This window comes from Toxorhynchites rutilus, chromosome 3 (genome assembly GCF_029784135.1).
Source record: "Toxorhynchites rutilus septentrionalis strain SRP chromosome 3, ASM2978413v1, whole genome shotgun sequence".
In the NCBI taxonomy this organism is placed as follows: domain Eukaryota; kingdom Metazoa; phylum Arthropoda; class Insecta; order Diptera; family Culicidae; genus Toxorhynchites; species Toxorhynchites rutilus.
Genome location: NC_073746.1, coordinates 110,122,433 through 110,146,215, shown reverse-complemented (window position 1 = coordinate 110,146,215; position 23,783 = coordinate 110,122,433). Strand labels below are relative to the sequence as shown.

General features: G+C 38.8%; 2 protein-coding genes across 3 annotated transcripts in view; one reads left to right on the top strand and one right to left on the bottom strand.

The window, feature by feature from the left end:
• LOC129780566 (mucin-2) overlaps window positions 1-23,783 on the top strand; it is a 437,053-nt gene that overhangs the window by 163,044 nt on the left and 250,226 nt on the right. The window lies entirely within an intron of this gene.
• LOC129780568 (lipase 3-like) lies at window positions 5,040-6,403 on the bottom strand. The gene is made up of 2 exons (XM_055788953.1): window positions 6,323-6,403; window positions 5,040-6,263 (listed from the first exon to the last, which is right to left on the bottom strand). The coding sequence occupies exons 1-2, from the start codon at window positions 6,401-6,403 to the stop codon at window positions 5,175-5,177; spliced, it is 1,170 nt and encodes a 389-aa protein (XP_055644928.1). The 3' UTR covers window positions 5,040-5,174.

The window sequence follows — 23,783 nt, the reverse complement described above, 5'->3', positions numbered from 1 at the left end:
TCTGACAGTAAATTGTACAGGAAATTATTCAGAATTGGTGAAAGTCCACGATTATAAAGTTTCTCTGAGAGAATTTCCATGGAAACTGAATCAAATGCCCCTTTGATAACGAGGAAAACGGAAGTCATTTGTTCTTTGCGAGCAAATGCGATTTGGATTTCAGAAGATAGCAGCGCGAGACAATCGTTCGTCCCTTTACCTCGGCGGAAGCCAAACTGCGTATTTCACAGCAAATTGTTCGCTTCAACCCACTTGTCCAAACGAAGTAGAATCATTTTCTCTAACAATTTACGAATACAGGATAACATTGCAATCGGCCTATACGAGTTGTGATCGCTAACCGGCTTGTTGGGTTTTCGTATGGCTATCACTCTCACTTGCCTCCAGTCATGTGGGACAATATTCAGCTCCAGAAACTTGTTGAACAAGTTCAACAAACGCTGTTTCGCCAAGTCGGGAAGATTCTTCAACAAGTTGAATTTAATCTTGTCCGACCCCGGAGCTGAATTGTTACATGAGAGGAGGGCAATTGAGAATTCTACCATCGAAAAATTCTCATAGTCGCATTGGAGCGGAATATCGCGTACGACGCTTTGTGCAGGAACGGAATCGGGACAAACCATTCTTGCAAATTTGAAAATCCAACGGTCAGAGTATTCCTCACTTTCATTTGTATGGTTCCAGCCACGCATTCTCCTAGCCGTATTCCAAAGAATGCTCATAGCGGTCTCCCTTGACAAACCATTGACGAACTTTCGCCAATATCCACGCTTTTTTGCTTTAATCAGACCTTTTAGTTTGGCTTCTAGAGCTTGGTACTTTCGAAACCATTCCACTAGTCCAGTTTTCCGGAATTTTTTGAAAGCGGATGATTTTTCAAGGTAGACCTTTGAACATTCCTTGTCCCACCAAAGTGACGGAGGACGACGTCGGAAAGTGGTAGCAGGAACACGTTTCTTTTGAGCTTGAAGTGCGCTTTCGTAAATCAAACTCGATATAAAATTATTCTCTTCGAGTGGAGGAAGTTCATGCATTGAAACAAGTGCTTCAGATATTATTTCTGCAAATTTTCTCCAGTCAATATTTTTCGTGAGGTCATACGCAATATCGACTGACTCACGAGAACCTGATTCATTGGCGATCGATAAAATTATTGGCAGGTGGTCACTACCGTGGGGATCTTGGATTACCTTCCACGTGCAATCCAGGGATAACGAAGAAGAGCAAAGTGATATGTCTAGCATGTTTGCCCGTGCATGAGGGTTGACTATTCTAGTTGCTTCCCCAGTATTCAAAACTGTCAATTTGAAGTTGTCGCACAGATCATAAATCAAAGTGGCACGGTTGTCATCGTAGAGTGAACCCCATGCTGTTCCATGGGAGTTGAGGTCACCTAAGATTAGCCGCGGCTCCGGCAGTGCATCGATGATATCAAAAAACTGATGGCGGCCAACCATAGTTCTTGGAGGAATATATATCGAGGCAATGCAGAGGTCTTTGCCATTGATTTGTGTCTGGCAAGCGACAACTTCAATGCCTGTCATCGATGGGAGAGTGACTCTATAGAAGGAGTGACATTTTTTGATTCCCAATAGTACATCACCAAACGAGTCATTTCGATCGAGGCGAATAATGTTGAAATCGTGGAAATTCAGTTCGTCGGCTGAAGAAAGCCATGTTTCACAGAGGGAAAATACATCACAGTTAGAACTATGAACTAAAAATTTAAATTGATCTAGTTTAGGGATGATGCTTCTGCAATTCCACTGTATTACAGTGGTCAAATCCTTGACATCTTGCACTGAATCTGGCATCGAGGGAAATGAACGCTGCTAAAAAACCACATTTTTCTTTCAAAAATGTTCTCACAATCGGAAGCAAACATGATACTATGCTTTTAAGAGGGTCATTTATATTTAAAGCATTTAAAATATTGTCCACCAGATCAAAAAGCGCAAGCAAACCAGATTGTGGTTGTTGCCTCGACCGCGAAAAAGGAACAGACGTGTTGGGCTCTGCTCCGAGAAGTGCTGAGGACCCCTGGTGCGTAGAAGAACCGCTTAAACCAGGAGGTACTTGCTTGCTTGGCCTGGAGGAGGCTTGGACAACGTTATGCGGGTGATTTGTACCATAGAAATCATAACCCGTGACTCTGATGTTGTAGTGATCCGTCAGATGAGTTTCGTTGATGAGAAAAACGTCGATGTCGTGTTATCTCTAATTTCAAAAAGTTACCCCATACAAAATGTTCACCACCTTGAAAAAAGAAAACTCTATGCAAAATTTTAGCGTACTTGAGGGAGAGTGGCGCAAAGAGGTCAAAGGTCTTATTCGCTATTTCCACAACCGATTGGCGCACTTCCATTAAAGTATGCGGGAATCTGTTTCCAATTATTTTCTCCAATAAGCTGCCGCTGAGCGAATCATGAGAATGCACCAGGGAGAAGAGATCTACACATTTTTCTTTATGTGCAATATGTGATGTTAGCAATACTTCTCAATCAAGGATGAAGTATTTCTTGAGGCTGAGTTTGATTTGTTTTAATTTAAATATTTGACGAGATTATTAAACAGAGATTCTAAGTACACGATTTGTAGTTTTAAAACAACATTCCTATGATAAATGTAGCACTGCATAGGGATGGACTATTTTTAATTAAAATATTTGGCATAACTAGCTTTCCGGAAAAGTGGTTTCTTACAAGAAAGAAAACATGTGACTCTCAACATGCTAAGCATACATTACGAAAAATGTTGTTGTGTGAAATTTACTGTCCCAGTTCGTTAATTCTATGCCATTAGATCAGATCAAAAATCACATCGCATGACAATCAACTTGATCTCAACATAGTAGAAATGGCATTTACGCCACTCCGATTTCAAGCTTTTACGGGGTCATTTTTTCTCATTTCCGCAAAACTCCGCCGGTCTTTTGAAAGTATTTGGTATTCTTTATCGAATCTATAATGAAAAAAGAAAAACTTCAACTTTGACGCTTGTGTCACTTTGCGAGATTACGGCAGTATACTGCCCGGAGCAGATTGTCGAGACTGAACCCCTGGATTATATGATGTCAGTAAGCCACTTCGCTGAGCTTTTCCCAGTGAAAGATAGTGTTTCCTTCGTCAATTTTTGAACAGATAAAATCCAACATTCGGGAAGTGATTGAGCATCACCTTAAAAAGTATCAGTCGATTTTTTTTTTCACCTCACATTTCTCAATTAACACCTCGATCACTTCTACAACGTATTATTTAAAAACACAAAGTCGTTTATAATTCCAGTAAACTCGTGTTATTCGATATAATGAATACCTTCGAAAAAGATGATTATTCTGAATTTGAACAAGTTTCAAGCCCTTTGAATTCAATTCGAGCAGGTACCCACAATAACCATTCGTGAAACGTTTATGCATGTACATTGTTCGAAAGCCACCGAGATCGGAATGTTGCTTCACGTTTGAAACATAAGCACGGAACGTGGAAGACCTATTGAAAGCTAGGTTGTTGCATTCAAGAGGTACAAACGCATTCTACTGCTTCCCATCTTTCAAGTGCCGCCGCCGCCAGCGAACACAACCACCGGAATCATTTTCCGAAAACACAATTAATCAGGTTCTGTGATTTTAATTTCCTAGGTAGCAAATATCTTTCTCTACAATGGATAGCGCTTGAATGCAGAAAAAAAAACTCATTAAAGTGAAGCGTTGGAGGCAAAATTTCGCATCGTATTCGGTTTCTAGAGCATAAGCATACCATGCCGAGTCACCGTTGTATAAACGCACCCACCGGCAAACCACGGCGAATACGCCAGATAACAGAGAAGCGTCCGAGTCGCGCACCGCGCCGATGTTTGATTAGATGTTATTTTTATAACTACAATCAACTGCGCCACAGCTAATGCACGCGATTATCACGGCACTTGTTGCCGGCTATTTGTACGATTTGCCGCGATATCGCCATCGGTTGGTCTTCTCCGAAAGGAGGAAAACTAAATATCAAAGCGAAACATGTGGCGAGACATGGGGAGAGGTGTATTTACTCGCGATAATTGCCACCCATTGTGTGTGCGAAGATTAAAACGAGAGGGATCCCCAAGTGCAACGAACTTTCAGCAGACGGATTTATTTGGCGGAGCGAACGGGGCGGGATGGCCACGGGTCAGTCTGAATGGCTTCCAGCTGCTGGACACTCTCCGTGTGGTTTGGCCGATCCGCGCGATATGTATCATGCAACCGTTTATAGACTGTAATCAGCGCGCTAAGCGTTGATTGCTCCGAGCCATCGAGCGATCGCGCGCGCAAGGTAAAATCGATAATGTATCGATCATGAAAGCGATTCGTAAGTTGCGTAAACAAACAAACAGGGTAGGGGAGAGGAGAAAAAAATGCGCGGATCGGCTGCAATTCTTTGCAACTTGAAAGGAGTATGATAGAATCGGCCTACCCGGTGGTGGTTGTTAAAAGTGCTGTTTTGTTTTCCTTTCCTAATGGTATCATGAAAAATCTTTAGCATGGTTCGAAATAGGTGGTCTGATTACCTTAAGTTATAAGAGTTTGATTCTTTTAGTGTAGAGATCATCTGAAATTTGTGTATTAAAACAGTTTCATATCTAGTGAAACGCAGTACAATCAACCTAGAGTAAGACCACACATTATTTAAACTATTCACTAAATTCCAATCGGGCAATACAATCAAAAGTATTGTTCATACTTTGCGAGAAAGCTCGAGCTGCGCTTTCAAACTCAATAAATCACCTCAACATAAAATTATACTTTTCACAAAATAATCACCACCGCGCTCTCAACTTCCCAATGATTTAGACGAAACACCAGAAAATAGAAACTTAACTCAGCCATTTTACCCAAAACCCGGTAAAACACAAACTCAGCGCATTCGCCACGATTTGGCCACTTTCGCGCGCCATTGTTACGGGCAGCAGCAGCAGCGGAGATTCGGTACCCATTTGACGCTACGTTTCTTTTATTGCCAAATAAATTGAGGTAAACAAAACAAATAGCTGTTAATTAAGCTGTCGAGTTTTACGGGGTGAAACCACTCAATGCCATGTACCCTTCCACCAACAAAAAAAAAAATGAACAAAAAAGGGTAAATAAATCATTGAATCACTGCGCGAAAAAAAACGCACGACCTGATTGCGGTGGGTTGTAAAGATTATCCTCCCAATTGTTTCGCTCGCAGTTTCTTCAGCTCGGATATAATAACCTGGTAGAGGCGGTGCGCCTCGCTGGAGTAGATAAAATCCAGATGATTCCAATCCGCCATCGGAACCTTGAACTTCAGCTTCACATTCGGAAGTCGTTTGACGAGCTCTTCCACATCTTTGGGGTGGTTCAGGTTGTCTTTCTCGCTGTGATACAGATAAACCGGTGCGGCGACCTTGTGCAGGGGATAGTCTGGAGGGTTGACTTGACCGTAGCGCTTGAGGTTTTTCTTCTTCCCGAAGTCGTACCGTTGGAATGATTTGGCGTTGTACACCTGTAAGTAGTGCAGGAATTGATACAAGGAAATTCCCGCTGGAGTGTATTCCGCCAATTCGGGAATCATTGTTCGATTGATTGAATCGTGGTATCCGAAAAAGTACCAAATATTGATCAGAACTAAATCCGGCGGAACGAAGCCAGTTTTGACGGCAAGAACGATGGTATCTACAAGCGGCCCACCCCTGCTAGCGATATCGTAGACGTTAGTCATATCGGCTATGACCTCGAGTTCATTGATTCGGGACGCGAGAAACATGGCTGGATTAGTGGCGCGATGAAGAAACGAAACCGGAGCTAGCAAGTGGGCGCTGATGAATTTGGCATTATACTCCGGACGGAGACTATTCATCGCGAAAAATTGGGTTGTCCCCTGCGAGAATCCAACGTAATGAAGCTTGGTCTGCCGTGTTCGGTTCAGAACGTAATCCACCATCGATGGTAAATCATACAGAGCAAACTCGTCAAAACTGAACTCCCAGAACTCTTTCGATTTCACATCCAGCTTTTTGTGCACCCTCGAGAAGGTATTTCCCCGGTTGTTTCCCAGCCAAACGTCGTATCCGGCTTTGTACGCTAGTGATGCAAGTGATTTTTCTGGACCTAGAATCGTGTAATCCGCCGACGAACAGAGCAAACCGTGCATGAGTAGCAACGGTGGTTTTCCCGGGGCAGGAATGCGAATCATGGTTAGGACGTAGTCATCCGCCGTGACAACCTTGTGAAGTTCGACGGGAAGATCATGTTTTGTGATGGATTTTATCTGTGGATTAAAGAACGGTCAACGATTGCAGTGGGGAGAAATTGAATGGTTTCTTTCACCAGCTGTGCGTCCGGAGTTATGCAGAACACCCACTCAGCTAGGGGCAGCAGCAGAATTAGAAGTGCTCGATATTTGATCATTTTCTGACGGAGAACTGAGGCAGGAATCCCTGGAAAATGAACAACCTCCGAGAGCAGCGTGATTGCACCCGGTATCGTGCTAAATTGTTATTCATGGTAGCATGACATTTGGCGGTCACGCAATGATAGATTCAAGCATTATATTGTTTTAATTGCGATTTGATATAAATTACATCTATAGTCGGGAAATTGTTGAGCGCATGTACACTATCTTAATTTCATCCCAAACATGCACCTAAAAACAATAACATTCGCCATAATCTATTTTCAGTGTTAGGGTTAATGACATTCGATATACAGGCACAAAAAATGACTCATTCATATCTTTAAAACATTGGACGGAAAAAGTATCGTTTTTCAAAAATCAATGATACTATTTGCTTTGTGGATAGATGAAAGTCAGTGACGTTTTTGTTTGCTTTCCAACACAAGGCGCTGGCAGTACTTTTCAAGTGCGATAAATTTGAAAAGTTGGGTAACAAATTTAGATTAAGGGGGTATTCTAGTGTAGAGACACGAATTTCGGACGTTTTTTCGAACTCCGTAATAATAAAACAAAGAATATTTTTACTATCCATTATATCATTATTCGTTTATCTATCTTTCAACAATAAAACAAAAATAGGACGGAAAAAAAAATTCATAATTAGAATAGTTACATGCTGGTGAAGTGAGGGTGTTCAAAAAAAAGTTGTGCCATGGCGTACACGATTCCAGTCCTTCTGGTTATCTGAAACAAAAAAATCGAACAGATTCTGAATCAGTAAAGATGTCGCTATGGCATGAACCTCGGACAAGTCAAAAACATGGGTTTTAACAAAATGGCGGCCGTTTGAAAACAAAAATGCTTTTTTTGCGTTTACCGATTTTTAAAAAATAGTAAAATTAAAAAGTTATAATTTTTTATTGGTTCATGCGATAGAGAGATGTATGCAGATTATTTTCATATAAATTTGACATAAATCGGTTCAGTAGAACTTGAGATATCGTGTACGCCAGTTAGAAAAAAACTAGTTCCGAGAGAAACGCGTTTGAAGTTCATTGTGATGGCCGTAACAGGTTAGATACCACATCACTAAGATGGCTCTAACTAGGTAAATAATAGGATTTTCGATAAGTCCTTTCTAGAGTATATTCTTGAATGCCTAAACTACAGAAATATGGTAAAAAAAAATTTCGATTTTTTCAGATTTCTATACTAGAATACCCCCTTAACACATGTGAATCGAAAGAAAACAATATTTACCCTATCAAAACAATCAATAAAACTGCCAATATTTTCCACCTTATTCAGGTTTTATTTCGGTTTTATTTTATGTAGCGGAACCGCGAGTAATACGGACAGTGGGGGTAATATGGACAGGTGGTTGATTTGCTTAGTTACATTTCGAATTTCAGAGTTCTGTTAATCTTATACATGTTATTCTATAATATTCAAGCCACCCTATGGCAATGAATACTGATCAAAAGAGGAAAAGGGAAACAAAAACCTAAAATCATTCATGATTCCGCGTCTGGATCTAATTTTAGCTGCTTCGATATTAAGCATTTTGAGTGGTTTAATATCAAAATTCAATTCGCTGATGGTTATATTTCGGTTGTGAGCTAACAGAGAAGCAATATAAGGTATGTGCGGAAAAGTAAATTTATTTTTGAGTGGAAAATTTAAATTATTTAAATAATTGTACTGATGGGGTAAAACGGTCAATTGTCAGTGGGAGTGAGATGGACTGTGAAAAGTCTGTTTAATCTGTTCCTAAGGAATGCCCTGCGTCTATAAATGGTAATCAAATCGCCAAATGTGGGCTGTTTAGAAGTTGGCTGGAACTAAAAGCAAAATAGGAAGGAAGGAAGGTATTGAATTAGAGAGACTTTAAACTCTGAGAGTTCATTCGTCTCTGGCAAAATAGTTGACGGTCTGTTCGTTTATACTGCTGAACAGCACGATATCGCTTCTAGGTGGATTAATTCGATTTTTTCATCATTAAACGGACATTCGTGATGAGTTCAGACCTTGTTTGAATAAAATTATTCCTGTCGCGATCGATAAACCTCTACGCTTCATTTATTATTAACCTGTCCATATTACCCCCACTATATGTCCATATTACCCGCATCGAAAAAAATTTTGTACTTTTTTGTCTGTTTTAATTTCAGTAAAAACATTGAAACACTTTTTTGTAAAATATTTGCCCAATTAGGTAGAGAAACAATATATTGAATTGCAAGAAACTGCATCAAAGTTTTGGGAAACATGAGTTTCCAAAGATATAATTGAAGTTCTTCTTAACATGTCCGTTTTACCCCCACCTCCCCTACTGATAAATCAGAGGACAAGTTAATATTCACTTCGCATTCTGTAGAATCTGTTGTAGTAGATAGTGCTTGCCTCCATTGATTCCTCCATTGTCCTCCTGGAAGAAAAATGAACCAAGCCTTCCCCGAGATTCAAAATTATATATTTTCAGTATTTGGCCAATTCAGAAAGAATCACTCGATATTTCCACCTTCATTCGTAATACTTTCTTCAGGCAATTGCGAAATAGAGAACACACGTTTATAACATAGTCTTCTTACATTGAAGCTCACAACTTGGTGATGGATGGTTCCAAAGAATCGACTCTTGGGCGTGAAGATTCACAGGGTTACGTTTCATCATTCTGATTCTTCAAAATGTCCATGTAGACTTCCGTGTTCACTTTCATACCGGCTTTTCTGAATACATGAAGCATATTTAATCCTTTCGACGCAACCATTCCAAATACCAGATTTCAATTTCACATTCTCTAGAACAGGGGTTTTCAGATTATTTTTATGGCAGGGCACTTTTTATAGCAAAAAAATAGATGGTGTGGTATCTTGAATTAGAGTGTAGCTCTGATGAGATATGTAAGCAAACAGAGTTCGGATTGATACGTCAATAAACATAGATGTGTTGGAATTATTAGGCGTTTTCCATATAAGATATATTGGTATTCCACGGAATATCACATTGGTGATCCGTTCTATATTCTCGGAAGTGCTGCTAGTAAGGCAGAAAACGTGAATATAGAATTGCTCAAACTATTCGTTTTGATTAAGTTGAAATGAGAATTAGATAAAGAAAATATATATAAACATTTATTATTAAAAAGTGGACTCTTGTTGAGTTGAGTTGAATAAAATGTCAGATTTCGAATAAGAAGCAATTATGAGTCGGGTTCAGCCCAGGATCAATGTTTCGTTGGATTCGCAACTAATGAGGTAATGATGTGAATTAGTTGAGTCGGGGGAAGCCCAAGGCCAACTTTAAGTTATACAGAATTTTACTGATTCACAATATTGAGTCGGGTTCAGCCCAAGACCAATATTTGATTGAATCTTCGCCGAGTTCAATTCAAGGCCAGAACGTTACATGTGAAACAGTTGAGTCGGGTATAGTTATATTAAATTCTATTGATTTGCCATATTGAGTCGTGTTCAGCCCAAGGCTAATATTTGGTTGAATTTGCGCCGAGTTCAGCTCAAGGCCAAACCCATTGTATGTGAATTAGTTGAGTTGGGTAAAGCCCAAGGCCAGCTATAGATATATCAAATTCTATTTATTCACTATAATGAGTCAGGTACAGACCAAGACCAATTAATGTTTAAATTATTCGAATCGGATTAAACCCAAATCATCTGATATTTTCGAATCGAATTGAACTCTAGACCAAAAATCTACTGTCTACTTTATACCTTAGCCGTGCTCGGCAAAAAAAAACCCTGAAATATAAGCAGATGAATCCTTGCCAATCGAAGCATGGAGGGTTTCGAGCTATTCGCTTCCTGATTAGGAATGAAACGGATATTCGGTAACCATCCGGCCATATTCGCCCAATATTCGCTATTCGGTCGGATACCAGATATTAGAAAAAATAAATAAATTTCTGATTAACCGAAAATTTATAGATATAAAATTGGAGTGATATCTGTCTGCCTTTCTGTCTTTCTGTCTTTCTGTCTTTCTGTCTTTCTGTCTTTCTGTCTTTCTGTCTTTCTGTCTTTCTGTCTTTCTGTCTTTCTGTCTTTCTGTCTTTCTGTCTTTCTGTCTTTCTGTCTTTCTGTCTTTCTGTCTTTCTGTCTTTCTGTCTTTCTGTCTTTCTGTCTTTCTGTCTTTCTGTCTTTCTGTCTTTCTGTCTTTCTGTCTTTCTGTCTTTCTGTCTTTCTGTCTTTCTGTCTTTCTGTCTTTCTGTCTTTCTGTCTTTCTGTCTTTCTGTCTTTCTGTCTTTCTGTCTTTCTGTCTTTCTGTCTTTCTGTCTTTCTGTCTTTCTGTCTTTCTGTCTTTCTGTCTTTCTGTCTTTCTGTCTTTCTGTCTTTCTGTCTTTCTGTCTTTCTGTCTTTCTGTCTTTCTGTCTTTCTGTCTTTCTGTCTTTCTGTCTTTCTGTCTTTCTGTCTTTCTGTCTTTCTGTCTTTCTGTCTTTCTGTCTTTCTGTCTTTCTGTCTTTCTGTCTTTCTGTCTTTCTGTCTTTCTGTCTTTCTGTCTGTCTGATTGTTATGGACTCGGAAAGTACTGAACCGATCGACATGAAAATTGGAATGTAGGGGTTTTTGGGGCCGGGGAAGGTTTTCATGATAGTTTGAGACCCATCCCCCTCTCTAAGGGAAGGCTGCCATATAAATGAAACACAAATTTCTACATTACTCGATAATTAATCAAGCAAATGCAACCAAATTGGGCATCTAGAAGTTTTAGGGCACAATAAATATTTTTCAAAACGAATCGATGCACTTGTTTAATAATTTCTGGATTCGTAGCATCCGAGTAGTGATTGGTCATCCTTACATCCTTTTCCCCTTCTTTTCGTCCTTTGCGAGCTATCGGTTCCCTTCCATTAGAATAAGTTGAATTGTAATACATATTAGATGTAATGATAGTTTTTAAGAATTGAGTGTGAAGTGTGAATGTGAATGTGAATGAGAATGTGAGTATGAGTGTGAACATTGTTACAATCTCCTTACATCCCATCCTTTTCCTAATGAAAATGTGTCACCCTTCTAAACTCGAGTCGACCGCGAGTAATCGGTTTCCTATTTTATTAACCATAGAATTAGGGAAACATGTTAATATATGCTAGTAGAAATATAGTTAAGAGTTTGGCTCTTTTAAACTTATGTAACTGAGCCTGTAAAAATAAACGATTTAATAAAAAAAAAGCATCCTTTGGCTATTTGGAATTTGGTGCATCTGTGGTGCTTATGCGACCCAATTCAAATTCACTAATCCACCGATGAACTGTTGTTCTCGAAGAAGCTGAAGTGGAATAACATTTCGTCAACCACTGCATTGATTGCTCAGGAGTTTTTCCCATCAAAAAACAATGTTTGATCAAAATGCGAATTTTCAATTTTCCATACGAATGCTCAGACAATGTCGCTTAAACAGCTGTAGTTTGTGGACAAATAAACGAAATGTCATGAAACTTCACACATAAGCTAGTGACAGATGAATCTCTCGAAATGAATTTTGTTCATTTTTTAGTGGCGCCATACCGCGACTTTTCAGCCCATGTAGCCCATGACACAATGCATTCTCAAAATATGCACGAAGTAAGCATAATGCAGAGATTGCACTGACGCGCAGAAGCAAATTAGAAGAGAAATACCAACTAGGCGACTATATAACTATTTTCGTTTCCTTTCTAATTGTCGTCAAGAGACGAATGAACTCTCTGAGTTTAAAGTCTCTTTAATTCAATACCGTTACCGTTCTAATTGTAGCTCTGCTTCAGTTAGCGAACAACCAACTTCCAAACACGAAGGGTTTAAGAACGAAATCGCTTCGGAGAGTCGATTGTAGGTTGTAAATGAAAAAAGTCACACCGCAAAGCAATTTAATTTTGTTAGACTTTTTGTTTTCACAAATCCGGCAGAGGCTCGATGAAAAAATATGAAGTATCACGTCGGTTTTCATATCGATAGGTAGAGAATGTTTGCGTATGATTGAATCACACGTTAGCTTGTTTTTTGTGTTGTCAAATGTAGATAATGGTGGTGATGAAAGAATTATAGAATCGCCTGTGGCTAGAAGCAGTGATACATCAAGGCCATCGAAACCTTCTATTAAAGAGTTATATATAAAATATCAATGAATTCTAAAACAATATTCTCAATAATGAAAAAAGAGTTGATTTTGACGTAGAACTACGTCTTTCAGGAAGGGTGTCAAATCAGAAAACAAGTCACGTTTTTGTGAAATAAAGTTGACGTTAATAACTATTTTCACAGCGAACAAATTCTGATGATTTGCACACCAATGAAATCGGATATTCTCTAAGATTTGTTTGATATACTATACAGTACAATCCACTAATGCCTAAACAGTTTAAATTAATGAAAACTGGAAGCATTCTCATTTTCCCATACATTTGGTCTGCCGATTTGTGTGCATTCCCGAAAAGAGCTATCAATAACGAGCAACCGATACATTCGTTTCTGTCCGTTTTCAACATATTTGGTTTCAATAAGCCATTCGTGATTTGAAGCCATTATTCTTTGTATGGACACCGACTGAACAACATCGTTGCTGGTCGAGCTGAACAACGAGGAATCGAGTGCCTTTCTCAAGGCTATGAAGGTGGAGGTGTAATGCAGGAGTAGAGTAAAGTTGTTTCAAGGGCCTTTCTCATCATCAGCATTGGAAGCCACACCACTTCTCGTGTGGTGGTCTTCAAAGCAACATGGTAGCCCTAGAGCGTCGAGCGGGGGAGGATTGTTTTCTTGACAGGTGAAGGAGGAGTATGGAATAGAGTTTCTTACCACAAGGGCTCTTCTCAGGGCTAGAAGCGGAAACCAAAAATAGAATAGAATGAAAACACAGATGCGAGTAAGCTAGCATAACACAACGAGCGGATATCATTCATGCCTAATGCTGATTTCACAAACATACATACACAGCTCAATAAAGGGGGGAAGTCCACTGTATCGAGGTGTGCTACGACAAAGAAGAGCAGCGTACGAGAATTTTTTGTGCTAGTGCTGATATGGAAGAGTATCCCGAATTTTGGAATATAGATATACACTGCATTTATTTAGATAAACGTATATTTCATGAAAGTATGCTTTTAAATTCCAGCATTGTAACCTCACAGTTGCTTATTGTGGGGTTAGATCACATCTCAAGCGGAATATAGTAGCAAAAGGGTTCATAGTTTGTGATCGATATCTGAGTGGGAAGGAGAAAGTCTGATGCGAGTTGAACCAAATAAACGAGAAGTGCTGATAGTTTTCGACTCTACTCGACTCTTTCGAGTCTACTGAAGTAATAAAAAAAATAGCCAAAAAGGTATTTCAAAAATTTCGATGCATTCTAAAATAATATCCAAAGTGATAAACTAGTGAATTGAATAATATAATTCCGTAGTTCTACGTCGAAAACTGCGGTCGTGTCCTAGATACAACCCATTACATTTTTTTTTTAATTTATTGTCGGAAGAGATCTTGTGTGTCTAGTCTTGAAAAAGGCCTATTTGGAAAACTAAACTGAACTCTATGCCTAGGGAAAAGCCATTTCAAAGGAATGTTGCCGCTGCCGTCTTGTCGCTAGCTGGATGACTGATAAATAGTTAATGACTCATTGGTGACTTTTTCCGATCGATCATTCAATTTTATAAAATACGTGCACTGTTTCCGGATCAAGAGTGCCGTCAAAGTGTTGCGTATTTCCATTCGAACCGGAAGAAGGTATTTACCAGCGATGAGAGCTGTACTCTTCGGTGAAAAACTGAAGATGAAAATTTATTCCGCAACGGTTGCTGTGGCCGCCACCGCCATCAGTGTAAAACTGATTTGGTTCGGATTTCCTGTTGTCGGTCTGCGAAAGGTGCTGCAAACAATTTATTTCTTTACAAAACTGTATTTTTTGGGAACCTTTGAGATGTAATTTTGCTCAGGGATATTTAAAACTACTTATAGATTCAATAGTTTCAGTGTTTCAGAGTCGTTCTAAACAGCGAACAATCAACGATACATGTTAAAACTGAGGATTAATTTGACATTCCGCTCAAATTGTGGTTTTAATGCTTTGCGAATCGTTCTTTTGATTCTGTTCTAGACAAAAATTAAAACTCCCACTGCGATTTGTGCGATTAGCACTGATGAGGCTAAGCATTCAGCCACATATGTAAAGTTGTTAACTATCTAAAGTTTGACTTGCCGATTTACACATATTCAAATAGCAGATTGCTTCACCGATTTTGGTCATTCACGGAGCTGATTTACTAACATTAATTGAGAGTAGTTTTGAAATATTACCTCGATTTACAAGATTTGAACATATATGAGGCGGCGAGTCGCAAGCCTTCTCACGCACCGCAAACTTATGACATTATGTGAGGTACCGTAATTATATTAATACTCCCAATAAAACATAACTATGCCCTTGGAGCAAATCTCGAACAGCGTACAAGCCGGATTTCCTACTCTGAACCGTAACCGGAGCGTTCTACTGCTACGCAGGAACACTTATAAGTCAGAACTGTATTGCTCCAGCAATTACAGTTGGTAGACAATTTATACGGCCAGCGACGATTTCAACACAAAATTAACCGCAAACACAAATCAATGGCAGCTCTGTCCGTTTTTTTCTCTCTCTCTCGCAAGGCCATTACAACGAATGTCGAGCGATGAGATCGCCGTTCTTGACCACTTTAGCTTATTTATTGGCTGCTGCTGCTGGCAAACGTAACAAGTAATTATCGGCCCAGCAGTAGTAAAAAACTGCCATATAGGTGGTATTTTACCACTTCGCTTAACGATTTATGTAGTTAAAGTTCAATAATCAGAGTCGGTCATTAGAGACAAACATCCGCTGGGCGGTCTGAGGTGTTATTGGTGCTGCGTGTCGGTACAGTTGTACAGATGCAATTACCGAAAGGGGGTGAGTAATCGGTAAATGTGAGGATCAATGAAAATGAGATGAGTAAGAGATGGATCCATGCGCTCGGTAACGAGTTAAATGTGGGTTGCAGCGGAAAAAATTTCCAATCCAAGTTATTCATACTTATCGGCTCCAAACAGTTGAAATAATCATTCAAAAGGCAAAACAATCCGATTGGTCAGGCAGGTGGAACAATAAACATGGCGAGCAGAATGAATTCCGCGCCAAATATGCAGCGATTATTATGCGTTTATCCGCATTATTTAATCGTCTAGTAGATTTAGGTGGAAATAATAGGTTTTTTTCGGTTACACTCCGATGTAATAATCTGAATGGAAAATAGTTAATATCGTCAGACTCTTCCATTAAAAATGGATCAGGTCAGTGGGGAGTCTTGAAAAACGCTGACGGCTGGAGAGAAAAACGTAAAATTCTAGATTTTTTATAGCATTTTATTAACCGATGATATTATAACATTTTTATTTTTCTGAAATTTTATCAGAAACAAAAAACCAACAAGCTAATTTAAAAAAAATCACATTCACACTTGCGAAACAATTACCTGTAGTAAACACGACTGTTACATTTTTCCTTTCTGTTTCCTTCCTTTTCCAGGTATGTAAAATCGATCAACCTCTACCAACTGTGAGCTGTGAGTTGGCTTGTTAAGCCCCCTAACACCAAATCGACTGCATAGCCGACATAGTTGCCGGCTAAATTGTCCGTAAGCCGCTAACCGATAGGCCGCGAAATGCCGCTGAATTGAATTGGCCCCCATTAGGCTTCCTCCTTACGAACGCGCGTTTGGTACGTGCCGACGATATCCGTACACATCATCGAACACCCGGGAAAATGTGTCTTTGAGTCGTTCGAACCAAAGCCAAACATCACGAACGAAAAAAAAAACTTTTGCAATAGCCGCAAATAATTGCACGCAAATCGGCTTGGATCATAATGTCGGAAATCAGATCCGATTAAACGATCGCTACCTTCTACGCGCGTGTGTGAAAGGATCAGACCCACAGCGAAAGGGGGAACGAATTTAATTTGATGCTAAAACGAGTGCGCGAACGTTAAGCGTGGGGTCCGCACACGAATGGTCCAATGGTCCAGTTTGGTAGCTACGATGGTTCAGCAGCAGAGGTGGACTTCCATGTCGAATGGTTGTACTAATATGAGGAAAGCGTTTTTTTTTTGCGCCAACAGAAGCAACAGCAGCACCATTGGAGGGCCAACTTTTTGCTCGAGTTTTGACGATCGTATGATTTATGAAACTGTGCGTGAAATGGCAATTAGATTATTACAAAATCGCCGCTGCTGTGGCTTGGAAGACGACGGTGATGCTACGTTTCACTGTTTAATTTTTTATACCCCTATCGGCCGTGCACTGATTGACGGAGGTTATACTAGTCGGAGCAGGTGCTAGATTGCAGCACTAGACTAGTGAATGGATGGGAGATATGATGATGTTGCTGAAACTAGAAGACAGATTCCAGCTAGTTTTCCAATTTTACTGGTAAGACCCCAATGGCCCCAATGGGAGTTAATTGTTGACGCTATGTGCTATGAATTTCACAGCGTGGAATTATAAGACACGTTTGAGTCAGTATTTATGCATTTTTGGTATAATGGTACAGCTGAACGTTCGAAAAGCAGCTTGTCTGTCTAAACATTACATTATTTCCATCGTTGAATCAATTAATCTTCGGAAAATCGGTTCTGAACTATGCCCATGACAAAGAGGCTTCAAACACCTGTTTTATGTTCCAAAGAGGAATAAATTGAAAAAAATATTAAATATTCTGAATAGGTTTCACGATTTATTGAACAAACTCATTTTGAAGAACGGTTTAGTGAAAACCCCTTTCGCCTAAACGAGCTCGGTCTTTTGAACTGTTTTTTCGCTTTTTCGTTCAGCATAGTGAAGTGCCAATAATGGAATGACGAACAACATAGAATGGTGAACCGAACCTAACACACAAAGCTGCATAACTATTCAAGCTCTTGGGCCATCAGATTATTTAGCCCTTAACACGTTGAGCCCCGAATTGTTCTCGCTATGCGTTCTTTTCAACCTGCATCAAGTGCGTTTGCACAATATCACTGTTGGTCCCGGCTTCTAAAGATATTTATTGTATAAAAATAAAATAATCCGAAATTCAACTAGAAAGTAGTCACATATCGTGAACATTCGAAAACAAGCAAATTTTGTTTAAATATTTCCTTATTTTGTAACTGCCAGTTCCAATGATTAACGTTTTTCTAACGAAAAGCACAACGTCAGTCCCTAGAAACCGACACGGGGCTCAACGTGTTATTATCATTACGAAACAGTTTTTTTTAAATTTGCATGGAATTTGCCATGATTCCGCAGCTTAACGAAGAACTGGTTGGTGCTTTTTCCACATATTTGATATAAAAATATGTCAATTTCTCTTTCAATTTCTATTTCAAATATGTTTGTTAATTATAACAGTTCGGCTGAAAAGTTGATAAGGTTGACTTGTAGATGGCGCATCTTGCAAAAATCTACTTGACTACCACAAAGCACCATCTTTCAATGGATAGGTGTCAAAATTTGACAGCAGTCGGTCGATTGGTTCGTGAGTTACAGCATTGAGAGTGAAGCACCTTTTGTTATTGTGAAAAAAAAATGGAAAAATCACAAATCGATGAAAATGGTGGCAAAATTGAATTGGGCTTCCAATTGCATCAGCATCCACCGTATTCTTCAGATCCGGCCCCCACCGACTATTTTCTGTTCGCAGACCTGAAGAGAATGCTGACTGGCAAGAAATTTAGGACCGATGATGAAGTGGTTACCGAAACTGAGACCTATATTGAGGAAAAACCGAAAGAGTACTAAAAAAATGGTATCGAAAAGTTGCAAGATTGCTATAATTGTGATACTCGAAGGCAATTAAGTTGAGTAATAAAATTGAATTTAGCAAAAAAAAATGTTTTACTGTGTTACCTTATAAACTTTTCAATCGAACTGTTATATAACAACCATTTTTTCTAGAACTTTAGTCAATATTCGTTGGGCGGAAACTACGTGATGTGGCTTCGTTTGTGGATGTGGTTTTACAGCATACGAAACGTACATTGATGATACTATAGATGAAATATTATCGTTTGGAATGATCGATGAAGATGCTAATGGTCTATTTTTACTGGATATTTCGGATGCTACGTTAGAAGCGCGCTGACCAACTTTCTTTCTTGTAAATCTCAGTTGATCTCAATTATCAAGTACTAATTCTCATAAATATAGTAGCAGTTCAAGTTGAAAATATGTACATTTTTATTTTCTGCCTTGGTCCTCGGTGTAATTCCAAATCTATTTTGTTGCTAGACATCTTTGAATAGTAGAAAAAAAGATCAGAATACGTACCAATTGAGAATTGAAATTCTTAGTCATCGGCCGTTTCTCGCCGCACTTTGCCACAATAACAAACAATGTTTTTGTATCAGCGCTGACGATGACGTAAAAATGATTCAATACTGAAATGATAAAAATCGATCGGTGATAATAATTTTATAGTATAAAGTTTAAAAAAAAACCTCAATTCTGTGCCTGAATTACTATTTTGTTTATTTTGCCGGATTGCCGTAATTGAGTCGGGATTTTTGGTTTAAGATAAAAATAACTTTTCATAAGTCAAAATTTGAAATACACTCGACAAAAAAATTAGAGGAACAGAGTTCGATGTCGGAAATTTCAAGTTATTTTTGACATGCTGTTACTTCGGGAAAAATCAACGCATATCGATAAGATATACATTATTTTGAGACTACTTCTTTCAGGTATTATAATATTTTACGTACATATTTTTATATTGTTGTGTTCAGTGGTTCAGTGGACAACAATACCGAAAAGAAATGAAAAATCGATTTTTTTCTGTTTTTCCAAAGATTTTGTGGACCAACACAATTTATTGCTAACCAACTCAACAGGAAATCCAATTAACTTTATCAACCAGCTTTCATTTGATTCCTTGAACGATCCTGTAGAACCTTTCCATACAAGGATATTTGAATTTGATCCTGTAGAACCTTTCCATACAAGGATTTGAATGATAAATTACACCTTCGTCTTTGATGATGAATCTGTATATTAGGCTGTCAAAGAAGTCCTGCGGTATTTTTTTTTAATTTTCATTTGTTCATAAAATTAGTTACAATCATCTGTTTTAAGTCAAATATGCGCCGTTTTGTTCGATGACTTGTTCCCAACGAGATGCCAACTTCATAATACCCCTGTTATAGAAGCTCGCTTCCTTATTGGCAAAAAACTCGGATAGCCAATTTTCACAGGCCTCTTTTGTGGCTAACTTCTGACTACCTAGCTCGTTCGCCATGGACAAAAACAGGTGGTAGTCACTTGGTGCAAGGTCCGGACTATACGGCGGATGCAAAAGAACCTCCCATCCGAGCTCCCGGAGCTTCTGGCGCGTCACCAAAGAAGTGTGTGGCCTGGCGTTGTCCTGATGGAAGACAATGCGGCCTCTGTTTATCAAAGATGGCCTCTTCTTCATGAGTGCTACCTTCAAGCGGTCCAGTTGTTGGCAGTACAGGTCCGAATTGAGCGTTTGGCCATAGGGAAGCAGCTCATGATAGATTATTCCTTGACAATCCCACCAAACACACAGCAGAACCTTCCTGGCCGTTAATGAGGGCTTGGCCACCGTCTGAGCCGCTTCAGCGGGCTTCGACCACGACCGCTTCACGTTGTCGTAAGTGACCCACTTTTCATCGCCAGTCACCATCCGCTTCAGAAACGGGTCGATTTTGTTGCGATTCAGCAGCGATTCACATGCGTCGATACGGTCAAAGATGTTTTTTTGCGTCAACGTGTGTGGCACCCATACATCGAGCTTCTTTGTGAATCCAAGCTTCTTAAAATGGTTAATAACGGTTTGATGACTTATCCCCAGCTCATGGCCGATGCTACGGCTGCTACTATGCCGGTCTTTCTCGGCTAATTCAGCGATTTTGTCGCAATTTTCGACGACAGGCCTTCCGGAGCGTGGCGCATCTTCGACGACCTCTACACCAGAACGAAAACGTTGAAACCATCGTTGTGCGGTGGAAATGGAAACTGTATCGGGTCCATAAACTGCACAAATTTTATTGGCAGCTTGAGATGCATTTTTGCCTTTGTCATAGTAGTACTGTAAAATATGTCGGATTTTCTCTTTATTTTGCTCCATATTTGCGACACTATAACTCACGAACGACTTAACCAAACAAAACACTGTCAAGGACTATATTATAGCGCGCAAAACCTTACCTATCCAACAAGCTATAGTATGACTCGATACAATGAATACAACTAGAACTACGCGCTTACAACGACACCTCGCGGAAATACCGCAGGACTTTTTTGACAGCCTAATATATTATATAAAAAGGATTTCTGTCTGTCTGTCTGTCTGTCTGATTCTTATGGACTCGGAAACTACTGTACCGATCAACATGAAAATTGTTATATGAGAGTTTTTGGGGCTGGGGAAGGTTTTCGTGATAGTTTGAGACCCCTCTCCCCTCTCTAAGGGGGGAGGTGGAGGGGGGGGGTTAATAAGAACAAAACTCCAGAAACTAATTGTCAGATTCAAGGTTGTCTTTATTCTATCATATCTTCTGTATCAAACATTTATTCCATGTAACGGAGAAACATGTTATTCGCAAGTGGATGAAAAATCTTGAACAAGAGTTATGTCTGAAAATAATCTGATATTATAATGATGAGTTTTGGAAGAAGTAGTAGAAATTTTATAGTAAAAGGTAATTTTAAAGGGTAGATTAGAAAATCAATCAATGAACAGTTCAGCGATATGAACCTGCGCTTAGTAAAAAATCATTAGTGCGATAACGAAAAATAAATTTTGGGTGGGACATTCCACCGCAATTTTGCACAACGATAACTTGTTACTTTAACGAAAAAAAAAACTGAATTTTCTGCATCGAATTCAAAAAAAGTGTCAAAAACAGGATTTTTATAGTGCTTCACAAAATCTGTCGTAATTTTGCAAATATTGCAGTATTAAAATATCTGAACATACTGCAACATTTGCGTGATTATAGCAGATTTTGTAAAGAACTTAAAAAACTCGTTTTTGGCACGTTTTTGAAATTGATGCAAAATATTTAAATATTTTTTTCGTCGAAGCAACAAATTATCCTTGTGCAGAATTTATTGGAGTTTTAAAAACTGCCTTTTGATTTGCAGTGCAATGATTATCTATTAAATTATTCATCATCAAAGACGAAGATGTAATTTGTCATTCAAACTGAAATTATACTTGTATGGAAAGGTCCTACAGGAACGTTCCATGAACCAAATGAAAGCTGGTTGATAAGGTTAATTGGACTTGCTGTTGTGTCGGTTGGCAAAAAATGGGTTGGTCCTCACAATCTTTGGAAAAACAGAAAAAAATCGATTTTTCATTTCTTCTCGGTATTGTTATCCACTACACCTACACACACCAATATAAAAATATGTATGTAAAATATTCTAATACCCGAAAGTTGTAGCCTCAAAATAATGTATATCTTATCTATATGCGTTGATTTTTCCCGAAGTAACAGCATGTCAAAAATCACTTGAAATTTTCGACATCGAACTCTATTCCTCTAATTATTTTGTCGATTGTGTATCCCTAGCTAAATGATTTGACTAACAAACAAATATACTGTATTTTTCTTAAAAATATTTTCAAATGCATTATTATGCATTCAATATCTCAATTTTTCACACATAAAAAGACAATGTTACATCATGTATGGTTATCATATTTGTCAGTAGAAGGTTCGTATTTCCCAATTTAGACACGAATGTCGTTTGTTTATGAATATCGCCTTATGCCTGAATCTTCAATCAACCAGACTTATTTTTCCTCAATACAGAAGTGAGAAGTTGAATCAACAGCCGCAACAATAGAGCACATTGAACTTCTGATCTTGTTCAATGTTCATCCCTACCCTCATTTCTAACCAAACGAATCCCTTCCATTCAAAATGCAATGCGTGGTGCATAACACAACTACAAGCAGCAGCAAAACTCGATGTACAGTACAAACGAATAACGAAACGAAGTGTAAAGTGCATACAAACCGATTCCTCCAATATTATAACCATTCCATTTCCAACCGTTTACCGCGTTTCATCGCGCGAATAGGTCAAGTTTTTGTTTAGATGGTATTCCAAGTGTTTTATGGCATGTGTTTAATTTTCTAAGTGTCCGCATTCTGAGCTATCAACATCCTGGCCTCCTTCAGCCGAAGGATCCGCCACTTCCGCAAAGGTGTGATCCACCAGATCTTATCAGAAACAAATCGCTGTAAGCCTGCTGTAAAGTAGTTAACCTTTCACTTTCAGCTGGATTTATGTGTCTTTTAGTAGATTTTTCCTCGCATGATCACATGAAAAAAAATATGAATTACCTATTTAGGGCGGAATTTAATTTTTTTTGTTTTCATTTTTAACAAAAAATCTTTCTTGACTATTTTGTGGATTTCTTTGTCACAACGCAAATTTAGGATAGGAACCCCCGATTCGGACAGCTAAATTTTGGGCCTTAGCGGCCAGATTTAAGCATTCCATTATCTCAGGTTCCTCAGTAATACCGTCGCCGCCGCCGCATGTTGGAATAATCGATGAAAAAAATTCACGAGCATCAAAATTTGAATGATATCGCTGATTCGTTATATTTCTCTTCTCTCTGTTGCTTTCCCAGTTTCATAGGAATATCATTATCCATCACGTAATGGAATATACGATAGATGAAAATTTGATGTGCGACAAATTATAAACTTTCGCTATCAACGGATGCTTCCGTAAAAGTTAACAGAAATATACATAAAAATGATAACGAATCGTATATTTCGTCTTATATGTTTGAATTTCACGGTAGACATCGGACAAATGAATGGTTTTGTTATTTCCTAGACTGACTGTTTACGCAAGTAACCAGTAAACTCTAAGCAATAAGCAATTGCTATGCTTTATAAGCTTAAACGGGGCGATTACCATGCTAAAAAGGTCTTAAAATGCTACAGTTACAATTCACATATATTTCATAGCCAAGATGTAATGGGTTCAACAGATTTGATTATTACTTGGATTTATGAAACATTGTGTGAATTGGGTAAATGATGATATGAAAATTTCCAGATGAGTCTCGAACTAGAGTACTCTGTGACATCTGTTTTTCTCGTACCTTCGCTGTCTGGAACCTGTTCACACAATTAATGAGTTGAAAATAGTCGCGTTTCATTTCTTTCTCTAGTCAGACTTCCAATTTTCATCAAAAGCTCTATACTAGCTCTTGAATTCCAGATGGCTCAATAGTTTTCAACTCCATGTTCATCAAACAGTCGTTTTTTTCGCTCTATAACTATTGTGCACCCGTGGCCGAGTGGTTAGCGTCTCACATTATCATGCCGGGTGTTCGGGTTCGATTCCCGTTCTGGCCGGGGGATT